At 40.8% G+C, this 15,841-nt stretch overlaps 1 protein-coding gene across 1 annotated transcript; it reads left to right on the forward strand.

Moving 5' to 3' along the window:
- The first annotated feature begins 13,627 nt into the window (after positions 1–13,627).
- LOC144055508 (myeloid-associated differentiation marker homolog) lies at positions 13,628–14,876 on the forward strand. Its single transcript, XM_077571520.1, has one exon. It carries the CDS (start codon positions 13,837–13,839, stop codon positions 14,740–14,742), a length of 906 nt encoding a protein of 301 aa, XP_077427646.1. The 5' UTR covers positions 13,628–13,836; the 3' UTR covers positions 14,743–14,876.
- Positions 14,877–15,841: the final 965 nt, after the last annotated feature.

Here is a 15,841-nt window from a genome sequence, read left to right on the forward strand (position 1 = left end):
TTGTGGCAGCAGTGGCTCAGGAGGTTGAGCCGGTCATCCAGTAACCGGTGGGTCCTCTGTTTGAATCCCGCTCTCTACAAAGTCGTTGTGTACTTGGGCAAGTCACTTCACACACATTGCCTTCAATTCACACTGGTGTATGGCTGGTGTGAGTATTTGGTGGTGGTTGGTGGGGCCATAAGAGCACACTGGCAGCCGCGTTTCCGTCAGTCTGCCCTAGGGCAGTTCAGGCTCCATATGTAGTTCACCGCAATGTGTGAATGTGTGAATGCATGAATAATGTATCTATTGTGAAGCATCTTTGAGTTTCCAGAAAAGCGCTATATAAATCTAATGCATTATTATTATTATGATTATGATGATGATGATGATTATTATTATTATTATTATTATTATTATTATTATTATTATTATTATTATTATTATTATTATTATTATTATTATTATTATTATTATTATTATCTAACCAGTTCAATCATTGATTAATTCATTTTCAATACTTTGTAGTGGCCATTAGCAGCTTTCCCAGCTGACTTTGGCATGAGTGCTGTGATACTGTATATACCCCCAAAGCACATATACAGTACAGTAGTTTGATTGCAGCAATAGCTTCAATAGGTTGTGCGACAAAATATTAAGATAAAGGTAGCATTGTTTTTGTTCAGGCCTGTTTCATAACTTTGTATTTTAAAATAATTTTGTTGAAACTCAAAGTAAAACATTGTCTAATTTTCATTGAACTTGATTTCATTAAAATTTAATTTCTTATAAACTGTAATTTTTCCTTCTTTTATTATTATTATTTTTCTTTCATTATCAGAGGAGTACCAACAGGTTTTATAGGCTGATAAGTTTCTCAATCATGCCAGCACATTTGGAGCAAACATAACTGAAGAGCACTTCTTTAAATGGTGGGAGGGTCCACTTGGAATTTGACAGCTGGTTCCCATGTATGACCTTGACCTAGTATACAGTAAATCTGTCAACAATGTTTGGGAAGTGTGCTCCTGGTATGCTAATCTGCACTACGTTTACCACAATGCTAAGATGACGTTTCTATGGCACAAACAGCAAGATTTCAAAACATTGCTGCCTATTGAGCCATTGAGAAATTAATAGCTGGAAAAGAAAGGCATTAAAGGTCTCCCAGTTTTGTCATCATATCTATTACTATAAAGTTTATATTACACCTGTGGGGTTTTTTGTTTTGTTTATTTTTTCAATGAATCACAGTGCATTACCCCTGTTTTTTGTTTTTATATCAAAACTTTTTTTTATTTTATTTGCTGGATCTACAACAAAAATGTGTATCTTTCAACCTCCAGACACAGCTTTCTTGACAGGCCCCAGAGGCTGCAACACTAAAGCAAGAGACACCCCAAAGAAACGCAGCCAGGAAGGCCAAGGAACTCTCCAAACAAGTCAGGGACAAAATTGTTGAGAAGTACAAGTCAGTGTTGGTTTAACAAAAAATCCAAATAATTGATTATGCCTTTGAGAGCACCATCATCTCCATCAAAAATGGAAACAACATGGACGGACCACAACAATCTGCCTAGAAAGGGCCGACCACCAAAACTCACGGACCAGTCAAGGAGGGCAATAGTCAGAGAGGTATCCCAGAATAGATGTCCAGAGGACCCCAAATAAGCCATGCACTCTACAGAGATGGTTTGTGGCCAAAAGAAAGCTGTTACTAAAAATAAGAAACTGCATGGATGAGGGTGCTCTGGTCAGATGAGATGAAAATAGATCTTTTCGGACATCAAGGAAAACTATGTCTGGTGCACACCCAGCACATCTCATTACCTCAAGAACACCATCCCCTAGTGAAAATTGGTGGTGGAAGTATCATTCAGTGAGGATATGTTTCAACAACAGTCACTGGGAAACTGGTCCGAGTCAAGAGAATGAGAACCGCCCCCGTTTTCTGTATACCGCAGATGATGATTGAGGTCTAGAAATACAGTTCAAACTTTAAGCCAGCAGATGGCAGCGCCGACAACAACTTCGTCAAACTTAACATTGTCGGATATGTATATATATATACTGTATACATATATATATATATATATATATGCATGTGTAGTCTTTTTATGGTGCGGGGGGGGGGGGGGGGGGGGCAAACCTCATAAGCCCTCTCCACCTTTCCTTGGTTCCATGAGAATCTGCAAACAGCTAATCCTCCTTTTTGGCTGGAGAGAGCTTCTCCAAACAAATCATCCAGCTCTAAGACCCGTTGCTCCTCAAGTGGGCTTCTGGCTCTCTTTGCCAAATTGGAAAATAAAACCTCAGTCCTTTCTTCTTGTTTTTCTCATATGCTCCACATAAAACAGCTATCTGGTGTGAGGCAAATCCCCCTCGTTTCTGTCTCTTTTCTTCTATGGACCAGGGAAGGAGAAAAGAATGGGGTGTGGATGAGACACACCAGCATGTGATTGTCAAGTTGATGAACTGAGATGACCTATTTTGGAGAATTGGGCAAGTCTGAATAATGCTGTTAAAGACGTCATTGTTTGATTGCAAGCAAAGAAGAAAGTAAGGATAAGAGAGGCTGCACCTTTCAGTACAGACGCTCCCCAACTTACGAACGAGTTACGTTCCGAGCGATCGTTCGTAAGGTGAATTTGTTCGTAGTGTGCTATATTTTGTATTATAATTTATGTTTAAAGAGAATACGTACAGTACTGTACTAGGTATGTTAGAGAGAGAGAGCGAGAGACACACACAGTATGTACATGTACGTAATAATATAAATAAAATGAAGTTTAACTTACTTTTGGAAGATGTACTCGATGCTTAAGGATTTGATGGAGGAAGAGGAGGATTTTATATCATGAGAGGTTCTTCGTCGTCGCTGGAATGGGCTTCAAAAGTTACTTCCTCCTCCGTAACTTCAATGTAGGAAGAAGTTGAGGGTCGAGGAGAAGAAGATGAGGGTTGATGAGTATCTTCCTTGGAGGATTTACTAGAAACTGGCCGAAAGAAGCGATCTAATGACGATTGCACAGTTTTCTTCTTTTTTCATCATAAATGATGCACTGTATGGCATCATTCAATTGATTTGCAACCTTTGTGCAACGTTCAATATTTGGGTCTTGCTGCTCGAAGAGTGCGATGGCTTTATCTATGAGCGACAGGCGTTTCTTCTTCTTCCTCCTCCTCGACACGTTGCTGAGCCTCCAATGCTGGGTGAGCTCTCACAGCGCCAAGCGTCGGTATTAGCGGCGGAAAGAAGCACTACAGTACTCGGAAAAAGGTGCGCAATACAAAATCTAACTTACAGCATCTCTTTCCGAACATTTTTTGACATGCGCGCATGCGCGCAGACATGTTCGTATGTACCGTTGTTCGTAACTCGAATGTTCGTAAGTAGGGGAGCGTCTGTACTTCCATTTTATAGCTTCACTGTGTACACACAGTAATATACTGTATACATTGAAAATATATAATTAATTGTAGACCAATATATCCCTCAACCAGTAAGGCCTCTTGCACTTCTCGGTGTCCTTCTCACCACTAGCCTCCAACTCTACCTGCAGTGTTTCTTGTCATTCAGTTCCTCATTCTAACTATACACTATACTAATGAAGTTGTGACATTGTGTAAAACGTAAAATACAATGATGATTTTGACTAAGGATGCACAATAATGCTATTTTCAACCGATACAGATAAGCCAATAATTTAGAAAGTGCCGATGTCGATAAGTAAGCTGATAATTGTTTGCAAAATTAACTACAAACTAATACAAATATACTTTCGAATCATACCATAAGTGTACCATGTACAAATATATTGAAACATTGTGTAAAGCACCATGAAGCTGAATTATTTTTTTATATCTCTGCTTCAAAGACAACCAGTAACTCATTTTGAGTTTGCCATAACAAAACAGTCATGTTTTAAAAATGCACCAAAAAACTGCAAGGGTAACATTTTGGGGAAACACAATAAAGAAAGCCCACACTGGCGCCATGATGCATCTGTTGTGAACACAAGGTCGAGTGCATTATGATGTCACAAATATGCGATACTACCATAGGAGAGGGGAGGGATTGAGGAGTTGGGCACAACTTGAGCCACAACCACAACAAATAGACCAAAGGTGCATGTCTATTATTATCGCCGGTTTTCTTTATTATCTGGTTTATCTGTTTGACGTCAAATTGCCGATAATTATTGGCCACCGATATTATCGTGCATCCCTAATTTCGACCTATATTAATTGAATACACTACAAAGACAAAATATTTAATATTCACACTGATGAATGTTACTTGCAAAAACTCAATTTGAATGTAATGCTTGTACACCATGTACCAAAAAAGCTGGAACAGGGGCAGCAAAAGACTTGGAAAGTGAAACCGTAACGTGATTTGTGTGCAATACAGGGAAAAAACACCAACTAGTTCCATTTGCCATTTCACCAGTAGCACAACATATCAGAGTTCTCTTTTTGCTGATTTTTATCTTCTCGACTGAAGATGTAGTGATGAGAATGCTATTAAACAATATCTGCTGCCTAGGCAAGGCAGTTCATACACAAAGCACCTCAGTGTGCATGTGTCTTGTGATGAGTGATGTTTTTGCATCTGAGGACTGGTGTGGTAGAGGGAACATTTTAATTTGTAATGTTCAAGAATCAAAAGAGATGCCGCTCACAGAGTAGAATCCTCACCTGTATTGGAGAAGGGAGACACGGAAAACAGGCTGGATACTGGATAGTGTTCCCCAAGAATCAGGGTTGGGAAACACTGGTCTTGGCGATCTGAAGAGTGCCGTTGTTGGGTGGGCAAAGCTCCACTAGAGGGGGCCATTGCCTACCTTGTGAAAAATCTTCAGAGCTTTTCAATAATGTTCTTAATTTTTATGGAAGAAGGCAACACAGTAATATTTCAAAAATCTGCCTCACAATTAAAAGGTTCTGGAGTTGAATCCCATCTTTCACTCTTCTTGGGTGATGTTTACATGATGTTCTCCCCTTTTTTGTAAAGCACTTTGTGACAGCTAATGCTGTTTGAAAGCGCTATATAAATAAAGATGACTTAATTTGCTTGAAAAAAAAAATAATAATAATAATTCAAGAACTCTTGTGAATGTGACAGTACAGTATGGCAAGAGTTGGGGTGCACCTGATCCTGAACTGGTCGCCAATCAATCGCAATAAAGACCTTGAAGAAAAGACCAAGATACAGTGTAGTTGAAGTCATTTTTATTCTATTTGTTTCATTTTTTTTTTTTAAGTTTCCTTGACTTTTTTTTTTTTTCCTGGGAGATCTCAGTATTGATCATTTGAAATGTCATCATCATTGTTCTCCCTTTTTTTTTTTTTTTTTTTTTGTATGTGTGTTTGTGTGTGTGTGCGTGCGTGTGTGTGCGTGCGTGCGTGCGTGCGTGAGAAAAAAATAAAATAAATAAATAAGAATTCCCATACCGTTCACCTAAACCGAACACTTCAAAATCCAGCCAGAGTCGTGGGGCCGCCAGGAGACCCGAAGGGGGACCAAAGAAAAGAAAGAAAAGCGAAGCCCAGCACCGACCAGACACCACCCACCGGGCCACTAACCTTCACCAACCCCAGAGACATCCAAACTCCAACAAATCAGGGAAACCTCAAGGGCCCAAAGGAGAAACTGAGGAAAGGTAGAAAGGACAGACGAAGCAGAGTGAGATCCACAGACACCAGCCTCCACCGAATCAATGACCTGAGGGAGAAACAAATTGTGTCTGAGTCTCGATAGATGCTGGTGTGGTGGATCTAGCATGCATGAAAATCTCCACCAAAGAGGGGAGCCGTCGACCCCCGCCAGGACAGAGCAAGCGCAACACCTCAGGGCCCCCCAGGCCGCGGCCGCGCCAAAGGACGACCCCCGGGCCCCGCAGGGGCCACCGGCCGGAGAGCAAACCCCGGAGCAGGAGCGCCCCCCACCCTAACGCGGCCCGCGCCCCCAACCCAACGCAGCAGGACGGGGCACTGCAGGCCCACCAGGCACCCCACCGGCCCACAACCCCCGCTCCCCCCGCGACCCCCCACCCCCGCCACCCACCCCAACCCAGCCCCAACCGCCCCCAGGTCCCCAAATCCCCAGGCGCCCCCCCACCCCGGCACCCCCACCACCACCCCCCACCAACCAAGCCGCCCCCGCCCCCACCCCCACCAACCGACAGCCCCCCAGCCCCCGACCCCAGACAGGCGACCGCAGCACTGCTCCATACCGCGGCCGCCCCAACCGATGCCCCCCCCCCCCCCCAGTTGTGTGGCGCATTAAAATTTGGAGGGGAGCTGCAGGGCGGAGACGGTGTCTCCACCCCACCCCACTCCCCCCCAAAGTGTGTTATGTGCCCTAAAATGTATTGTGCAAAACTAGTGCAGTGAGTTAAGAGGAGCGACCAGCTGGGCCCCCCCCAACCTTGGGGAGGCTCACCCGCCCACCAAAACCCCCACCCACCCCACCGGGACCCCGGCGGGGCTCGCCCCCCGGATACCGGGGCCCGCCCGAAGTGCCCGGAGGCCCACCGGAGCGGGGCGGGCACAACACCAATCCCGCCCACTCCCCCGGCCCCCGGAGCGCCGAGACCCGGGCCACGGATGGAACCCCCGGCCTAGGGGAGGGGGAGGAGGGCGGACAGGGGAGGGGGAGGGGACGGGGGAAGGAGACGACAGGAAGGGCAGGAGGCAGCGGCAGGGCCGCAGAGAGAGGGGGAGAGGAGGAGGAAGGGCGACGAGGGAGAAGGGACAGGGAGGCGGAGGACGGGCGGGGAGAGGTGAAGAGGGAGAGGAAGCAAGGGGGAGGAAGGGGGAGGGGAGAGGGAACCACGGGGCACCCCGGCGGCCCACAGGCCCCGACCCGCGTCGCCGGACCCCGAGCGACGGACCGCGTCGGGGCGGCGCCGCCCCGGACACCAAGGAGAGCCCCGCAACACAGCACCCACCACAAGACCCAGGGAACGACCAAGACGCAGCCGCCACCCAGCAGCCAACAGAGGGGCAGACCCGCCCACGCCCAGCCAGGGGGGACAGCACCTGTAGAGTTAGTCCCCTGGCATGCAGTGAATCCGAATATAAGCCTTTAGTGCCCATTGGAGGTGAATCTGCTCGATCCTGTTGACAGCAACTGGGTTCCTGACTATAAAAACACAACCATTAGTAACAAACTGCCAAATGCAGAGACATCAATGTAAGTTATCACGATGTGGTGGCTCTCGCTAACAGGCAGAATTAAATAACCAGAATTAGGTTAAAATATTCTATATACGTAGACCATATTTCTATGAATTTTGATATTTGTTTTTTATTTGAGGCCGATATTTTTTCCATTAAAATGTGATTTATGAGGAGGTTAGACCATTGGTCGATATTCAGAGTTTGTTTATTTTTCCAGTTAACAGGAATTGTTTTTTTAGCGATAGTAAGGGCTACAAGTGTAGATTGAAATTGTTTATGTGGTAGGTCAGTTGTTGTTAGGTCACCTAGCAAACACAAGTTTGGAGATAAAGGTATCCTATAGTCCAAGATAGCGGAAAGTTTTTCTAAGACTTTAGTCCAGAAATACATAACCGGGGTGCATAACCATAAAGCATGAACATAAGTGTCTGTAGTGTTTTGTAAACACTGGAGACAAATGTCGGAGTCGGAGAGGCCCATTTTCTTCATCATATATTGAGTAATGTATGTTCTATGGATTATTTTGTATTGGATAAGTTGTAAATTTGTGTGTTTTGTCATTTTTAATGCATTTTCACAAACTTGAATCCAAAAGTCAGATTCCGGAGCTATAGACAAGTCTGTCTCCCATTTTAAGATGGGTAAAGACATTTTATCCGTATATGAAAGTAACTTATATATTTTTGAAAGTTTTTTTGTTGTTGTCGGAGAAAGCTTGGTAATATCTTTAGCTAAGCCAGGCGGTTGGAGCGTACCCTGAAGTGTTGGAATTTGTTTCTTTATCATATTTTTAACTTGCAGATAATGTAAAAAATTTCCGTTTGTTATTTTGTATTTTTTGAGCAAAGATGTATATGATATAAACATATTATCTGAGAAGAGATGGTGAAGATGTGTGATTCCTTTCTGCTCCCACACACCTAAATAAAACGTTTGGTTGTTAATTCGAAAGTCAGGGTTATGCCATAGGGGAGAAAGCCCACAGGGCTCCACTTGGGCTTTTGTAATTTCTAATGCCTTCCACCAAGCAGTCAGGGTGGCGGAGATCATTGGGTTTTTAAAACAATTATGTAGCTTAATCGATGTTGTAATAAAGAGTAAATCTAGAAGTCTGAGGTTATTACAATCCTTCTGTTCTAGTTCCAGCCAACAGTTAGTATCTCTGTTGGGTTGTGCCCATAGAACGATATATTGTAGCTGGTTAGCTATATAGTAGTACATAAAATTTGGTGCCTCTAGACCACCTTTGGATTTACTTTTCTGAAGAGTAGATAGACTAATCTTTGCTTTTTTTTTTTTTCCAGTAAAATTTTGTAACGGCTGAGTCCAACAACTGGAACCATTTAGCCGTAGGTTTAAATGGAATCATTGAGAAAAAATAGTTTATTTTAGGTAAAACTTTCATTTTAACGGTGGCTATTCGTCCTATTAAAGAAATAGGAAGATTATTCCAGCGTTCCAAGTCACTATGAATGTTATCCAGAAGTGGAGAAAAATTTAAATGAATTAAATCAGTTAATTTAGGTGAGATTTTTATGCCTAAGTATTTTAAATTACCTATAGGAAATGAGTAATGTGGGTCCTGGCTTGCAGGGTTCCAAGAATTTTCTGTAATAGGTAGAAGTGTTGATTTTGTCCAGTTAATAGAATAATCTGACAACTGTGAGAATTTAGTTATTAAGTTAAATACTTCCCCTAACGAAATCGCCGGGTTTTCTAGATAAAGTAAAATATCATCGGCATATAGATTAATTTTATGTTCTGTTACCCCAGAGTGAATTCCTTGAATCCTTCTTTCCTGGCGTATGGCTATTGCAAGTGGCTCGATAAATATTGCAAATAATAAAGGGGATAGTGGGCATCCCTGTCTTGTGCCTCTCTGTAAAATAAAGCTCTTAGATATAATCCCGTTAGTAGTAACTGTAGCTTTGGGAGAATCATATAATACTGACACCCAGTGGATAAATGATTTCCCAAAGCCAAATTTATTTAAAACAGCAAAGAGGAAGGACCAGTTAACTTTGTCAAAAGCTTTTTCTGCATCCAACGATATAATAACTGCCTTCTTATCATGCCGCTGTGACATGCTGATAAGGTTAAAGAGCCTCCTAATATTATTAGTAGAGTGACGATCTTTAATAAAGCCTGTTTGGTCGCTATGAATAATTGTCGAGATTACTGTTTCTAATCTAGATGTGAAAGCCTTAGTAATAATTTTGATATCAGTGTTAATTAGTGAAATCGGACGGTAACTTGATGGAAGGCTGGGGTCTTTTTCTGTCTTTAATAAAAGTTTAATTGCTGCTGTATTCATGTGTGGACGTATGTAACCATTAGTTTTAATTTCTGTTACTACTCTTAAGAATAGCGGAGCAAGCATTAACCAGTAGTGCTTAAAAAATATAGCCGGATAACCATCTGGGCCAGGTGCCTTGCCATTAGGCATACTATCTAGAGCACTGTACAACTCGTTTATAGTAAGTGGCGCTTCTAACATATCTTTATATTCAGTAGTTAACTGAGGCATATTTAAGCTACTGAGGAATGCCTCAATATGCTCAGGGTTAGGTTTGTTAGTTTCTGAGTATAGGTTGCGATAATAGTTATAAAAAATTTGATTAATTTCTTCTGGTGATTGTGTACATTCACCAGTTGTCCCTTTAATAGCCGTTATAAGAGATTTTTCCCGATTGCGTTGAAGTTGGTTTGCAAGAAATTTACCTGATTTGTTATTATATTCAAAGTTGTTGTATCTCAATTGTTGTATTATAAACTCTGTCTTTTTAGTTAGCATATCGTCTAACTGTATTTTTGTATTTTGTAAGTCAGTCCATATTTGGTCATTTGGGTTTATTGCGTACTCATCCGTCAGTTGTTTAATTTTATCTTCCAAGTCATTTTCAAATTTTTGATCCTGTTTCTTTTTATAAGATGAATATGATATAATTTTACCTCTAATTACTGCTTTCCCAGCTTCCCAGAGAAGAGATGGCGATAGGCCTGGAGAGTCATTTATTTCCAAAAAGTCTGCCAATTCTTTCCTTATAATTTTATCAAACTCTGCATCGTTTAGCAGAGAGATGTTAAAACGCCATGTTGGTGGTGGTTTAAAGGTATAATCAACTTGTAGGGAAAGTGAGACTGGTGCGTGGTCGCTAATAATAATAGGATGTATTTTTGTAACAGTTTTATCAGCAATAGAGTTATTTGTAAGAAAATAATCAATTCTTGAAAAAGACCGGTGTACAGCGGAAAAGAAGGTAAATTCCTTCTTATTTGGGGTTTTAAGTCTCCAGCTGTCGACGAGGCCAAAATCATCCATATATTCCCCTATTACTTTAGTAGATTGTAATCGCCTTATACATGTTGTGTTAATAGAACGGTCTATTAATGGATTTAAGACTGTGTTAAAGTCTCCTCCAATAATAATAGTAGAGTTCGCTGCTAAATCAAACAACTGAGAGAAAAATTCATGGAAAAAGGCCGGATCATCATTATTAGGGGCATATAAATTGCCAAGTGTATATATCTTATTAAATATAGTTACCTGAATAATAATGTATCGGCCCTCTGGGTCTGTTATTGTATTATTTAGAGTAAAGAGTAAATTCTTATGTATGAGTATACAGACTCCTCTTTGTCTGCTGTTATAAGGGGCAGAGTATGCTTGGCTAAAATTCTTATCAATAAGTAATTTTTCTTCAGATTTTTGTAGGTGGGTTTCTTGCAGGAGGCAAATATCTGCTTTTAATTTTAAGAGATGGTCTAAAGTTTTTATTCTTTTTGCCTGTGAGCGAGCGCCACAAACATTCCAGGAAACCAGAACTAATTTATGCATACAAACAATATAGGCTCAGTCCTGTGTAAATATCTGCATAGGCCATTTGTCAATACTGGCATGTTATAGGATAGAATCAAAGTAGTTAGGTGATTTATATAATTTGTGTAAAATATAAGGAAATGTGTAAGTAAATATAACAGTGAAAAAACGGGTAGGGATGTGAAAGTGAAGGACGTTAGTGGGGAGTTAAACAACATTATAATACACCAGTAACTGGTAACCCAAGCGAGATTTTTTTTTTTGTTTAAATCTACTTTTAGATATAGTTATGTATTATTATTATATTTATAATATAGCGTAAACATAATGAGTATTCATATTTTAGGTTTTATAACCACATATACATTATATGTATATGTATATGTATATGTATACATCTAATAATCAAACAAAGTTTAGTTCCATCGATGCTAATTAGAACAGCCAGGGAGTGGAGTTGGGGTTCCGGAATAGTTGGCCATCGATGTATAGTTTATCAACGACCATCATAGTCCGTTTACCCTCCTGCCTATTTTGTTTCATTATAGGAAACAGTACCTTTCGCCGCTCATTAATCTCTCTAGGGAATTGGTCATTCATTCCAAATGAGGTCCCTTTAAGCTCCCGTCCTTTACTTTTAACAAATACTTTTTGTTTAAAATGCTCAAATTTGGCGATAATAGGACGGGGTCTGTTGCCCCTACGAGCTCCAAGCCGATGTACCCGGTGAAAGGAGATGTTATTTACCGTCTCCTGAGGAATTTTTAACGATGTCGTCATAATTTTTTTTATCTCAACCTCTGGATTGTCAGAGGTGTTCTCGGATATACCTAAGAATATTAAATTATCCTGCATGCTGCGGGATTGAACATCCAGAATAGTTTCTTTTAGCATTTTATTTTCCTTTTTAATGGTTTCTAACTCGGCTGAAACAGTCACGAGTGTAGCGTGTATCTCGGCATTGTTGCGTTGGAGATCATTTATTTGTTGGCTGAGGAATTCCATACTTACCTTAAATCCCTTCACCTCCTCGCAGATTAGGGAGAGGACCTCTAACTTTTTATTTATGGACTCCAGCATACTGACCGAGACCTCCGTAGTAGTTAGGTCGTCCGTGTCCGTCGCTGAGTCATTCTTTCTCTTTTTAGAGGGTTTCTTAGACGGTTTCTCGACGGAAGAGTCCTCCATCGCGCAGTTGTAAAAATAACCGTCAATGAAGCGTTCGAGGTCCTCCACGTTGGATGGTATTCCAAATCTGTCGGATGAAAGAGAAAAGAGAAAAGCCAAGATATATGATGGTTAAACTCGAATTAGTTTAGCATAATAGAGCTAGTTCTATCTTAGCAGCAGGGCGCTGCCATGTTGGGGTGTCCTGGTCTCGCTGTAGGTCTCGCGATAATCACAGCATCTCGCGCATGCGTCTCCTCCTCCAAAGCCTAGTTCCCCCCAAGTTACCAAAACTACAATGAAGAGATTCCTAACCCTTTAGATGGTCTCCTCCATTAGATGGTCTCCTCTTTAGATGGTCTCCTCCTTTCCTTGACTTAACGACTGTCTAAGTATAGAAAGTTGTGGGTGAGGCTCAACTTGATTGCAAATAATTTTATAATGTTTCATTGAATTTGTGTTATTATTGGAACTACCCGCGTACCTTAAATAAATAAGCAAAGCACCACCAGTTTTTGCAATAAAACCTGTGCTATATAAAATAACCACAGCGGGGCGCTATTCTGCCCCCTTCGTTTGTTTTAATACTGTAAATTTCTTAAAACGTCTGACATGATTTGTTTGTTTGTTTGTTGTTTAAAGAAGAAGAAATTGCAGGCTGTAGATGTTTCATAAGATTGCTTTGTATTCTATCCAATATAATCTCAGAGCCTATGAATACCTTAAAAACGGGAAAGTTATAATTGTTTGTTTGCCTCATTTGGTGTAAAACTTTTTCTTTTTTTTTATTAATGACACGAGGGAATTGAAAATACACCATCCACAACTGTAATTTCATACAACACTAAGAGCTGGTAGTGGCATTCATGCACATATCAGTGATTAGCTGGGATTTTCAGATGATTCCTTGTGCATCTACACAAGCACAGTGACAGAGTGTGAAAAGAACCATACATACACACACACACACACACACACACACACGCACACACGCACGCACACACACACACACACACACACACACACACACACACACAGAAAATAAAAGTACTACAGAACAGGCTCCTATTCCTTGAGGTTTAAGCACACACTGTGCAGTAAGTGTGTAGTTTCCAGTAGGCTACCTTGCATAAACAAACAAAAGTATATATACACTGTATGGTTGCTTAGTTGTTGTACTAGTGGTGACAAAGTGCCGTTTATTGCGTTAATAAAGAAGCTATGGTCATAATTCTTTATGAATAGTGTCTCATAAAAAAATCTTAATAAAAAGCAGCAGCATTGCGTGAGAAGCAAGAGCCAAAGGTGTAGCCATAGTGTTTGCATTACCTTTTATTGTGGCCATCTGCACCTTCCTTCCATGAGCGTTAGTGTCACTGCTAAAACCTCAAAAAGGAAGTAGGCGTGGCTTATTTTGACAGAGTGTGATGCACAATATGCATTCCATGATGTAAATTGTTGGTCAAAGGACAGTGGTGTAAAGAACAATAGAATATTGTTAATGAGATTTTGTAATTTTGAATTTGTTATGGACTTTACTTATTTTTTTCAGGAACTCAATTGGATTAACAATTTTGGAATCAATATTGCTTGGTTAACAACCACATTTTCTAGAAGAACTGAGAAAGAGGAATATTTTACGCTACTAAGGAAATTGTGATTCTATCTTTAACCTTGTTGCAATGCCTGCGATTGTACTCGAGGCCAGAGACTTTGCAAGTCCTCTTTTTTGGGTGAGGTCATTGGAGGTGTTATCCAGTTGTACTACATTCAGTCTGGTGATTGCACTAGATTCCTCAGAACTAACCAAGAATCTTCAACACCTTCCGACCATCAGGATCTTCTGCATATTTACCTGGTGCTTCTTCTTCACTCTTACTCTACTGATCCACATTGTGAGCACCATCCAGTTTCACAGTCTCCTTCCAGTGTCATGGAAAAACCTGACTGCGACCGTGGCAGTTTTGGGCTCACTGATGTGTCTCAGTGCCACCATCATTTTTCCATGGCTCATCATGGAACACCAAAAGGCTTGGCCACGTCCCGTGGCAGCTGCCATGACATCAGGCCTGACTTTCCTCGGCTATATCTCGGAATCCTACATCCTGTGCTCCCAAGTCCAGGAGCAAAGAGGTTTCATGGGCAGTCCACCTGGTCTATTCAAGATTGTGCAACTGTGGGGTGGTTTTCAGATGATTCCTCTATTTGTGGGTGGTTTTCAGATGATTCCTCTATTTGTGGAAGCAGATCATGGATTCCATCGTTGGCAGCCGTGGGTGTCTGGAAGCTCATATGGTGTCTGTATCCTCATGTCTCTTGTCACTCTGGTAGTAATATTGGGTGAATTTACAGGGAACTGTTGTCTCCCTTTTGACAGATTCATGGTTGGCTTCACTGTTACTGGAATGCTGCTATACATGGTAGCTACAGTGATTTGTTTTAACAAAATACAACAGCTAAAAAACAGTGCCAACAGAAGTTTAGAGTTGGCTATAATGGAGACGGTGGTTGCTTGTATCACACTGTTGTCTTATACTGTGGACTTGACATTCTCTATTAGAATCCTGTGTGACAGGAGTCGGACATGAATGAACTCTTTGTGCTAAATGTGAGTAACATAATTTTCTATGAACGTCAAAAATGTAAAACTGAAATGATGTATTAGTAAACAACTAATTCAATGGTATGATCTTCATACAAGTATGAATTGTTCCCTTGAAAATACAAAACATTCATAATGTAATAAATATCAAAATAGAAAAACATTCACTATACTCACTATTAATTGTATTTAATCAATCTTAAAGCTGTATTTGCAAAGGACTAAACTTTAATTCTGTTAAAAATTCAAATTTGCATCCACCTTACCCCATGCATCTTATGTTACAACTTTTTGTTGAAGTCTTTGTCTGCCTGCCTGTCTGTCTGTATGTCTCTCTCTCTCTCTCTCTATCTATCTATCTATCTATCTATCTATCTATCTATCTATCTATCTATCTATCTATCTATCTATCTATCTATCTATCTATAATAAATCAGACTTTTTGTTTTTTAATCTTGTTTATAATCAGATCAAATGAGAACTTGGAAAATACACAAACACAACTTAAATCACTACACTATTAATATACCAGCTTTTTGTGATTTCCTCACTGACAAAATTAGTGGTTAAAAATTACCACTCTTTACAACAGAGTTTTCAGTCAATTGTTTTTTCAGGTATTGAGAACACCTTTAGGTGTCAACAGAACCATAGTCAAAGCAATTTTTTAAATAACTGTGATACTCTTCCTCCTTCCAGACAGTTAATGGTGTCTTTGCAAAATGGGGAGGTCCAAGAAATGATCAAAGAAGTCAAGGAAAGAGGTCATTTCCCATCATAAGCAAGGATGTGAATAGAAAAAGATAGCAAAGACATTAAACGTTTCAAGAGAGACAACTGAAACATAATTGGGAAGTTTAAAGCTAAAAGCCACCATTACCTGGGCACGCCAGAAAGAGGATGCTGTCGGTAACTGCTGTTTAGCAAAAGGTTGGAAAAAATTCCCGGATGCCAGCTAAGGAACTGTAATAAGACTTGTCAGAGGGGCGTACTCAGCTTTCGGCCCAGAAAGTAAGGTGCACAGTGTGAGCTCAAGGTTTCCATGCTACAACTCGCAGGTGCTCCCCCTACTGACTTTAAAATAC

The sequence above is a fragment of the Vanacampus margaritifer genome, chromosome 7, assembly GCF_051991255.1.
Source record: "Vanacampus margaritifer isolate UIUO_Vmar chromosome 7, RoL_Vmar_1.0, whole genome shotgun sequence".
Taxonomy (NCBI): domain Eukaryota; kingdom Metazoa; phylum Chordata; class Actinopteri; order Syngnathiformes; family Syngnathidae; genus Vanacampus; species Vanacampus margaritifer.

Excerpts from the sequence above, each read along its gene's own strand:
- LOC144055508 (XM_077571520.1), top strand. The coding sequence starts at position 13,837 with ATGCCTGCGATTGTACTCGAGGCCAGAGACTTTGCAAGTCCTCTTTTT.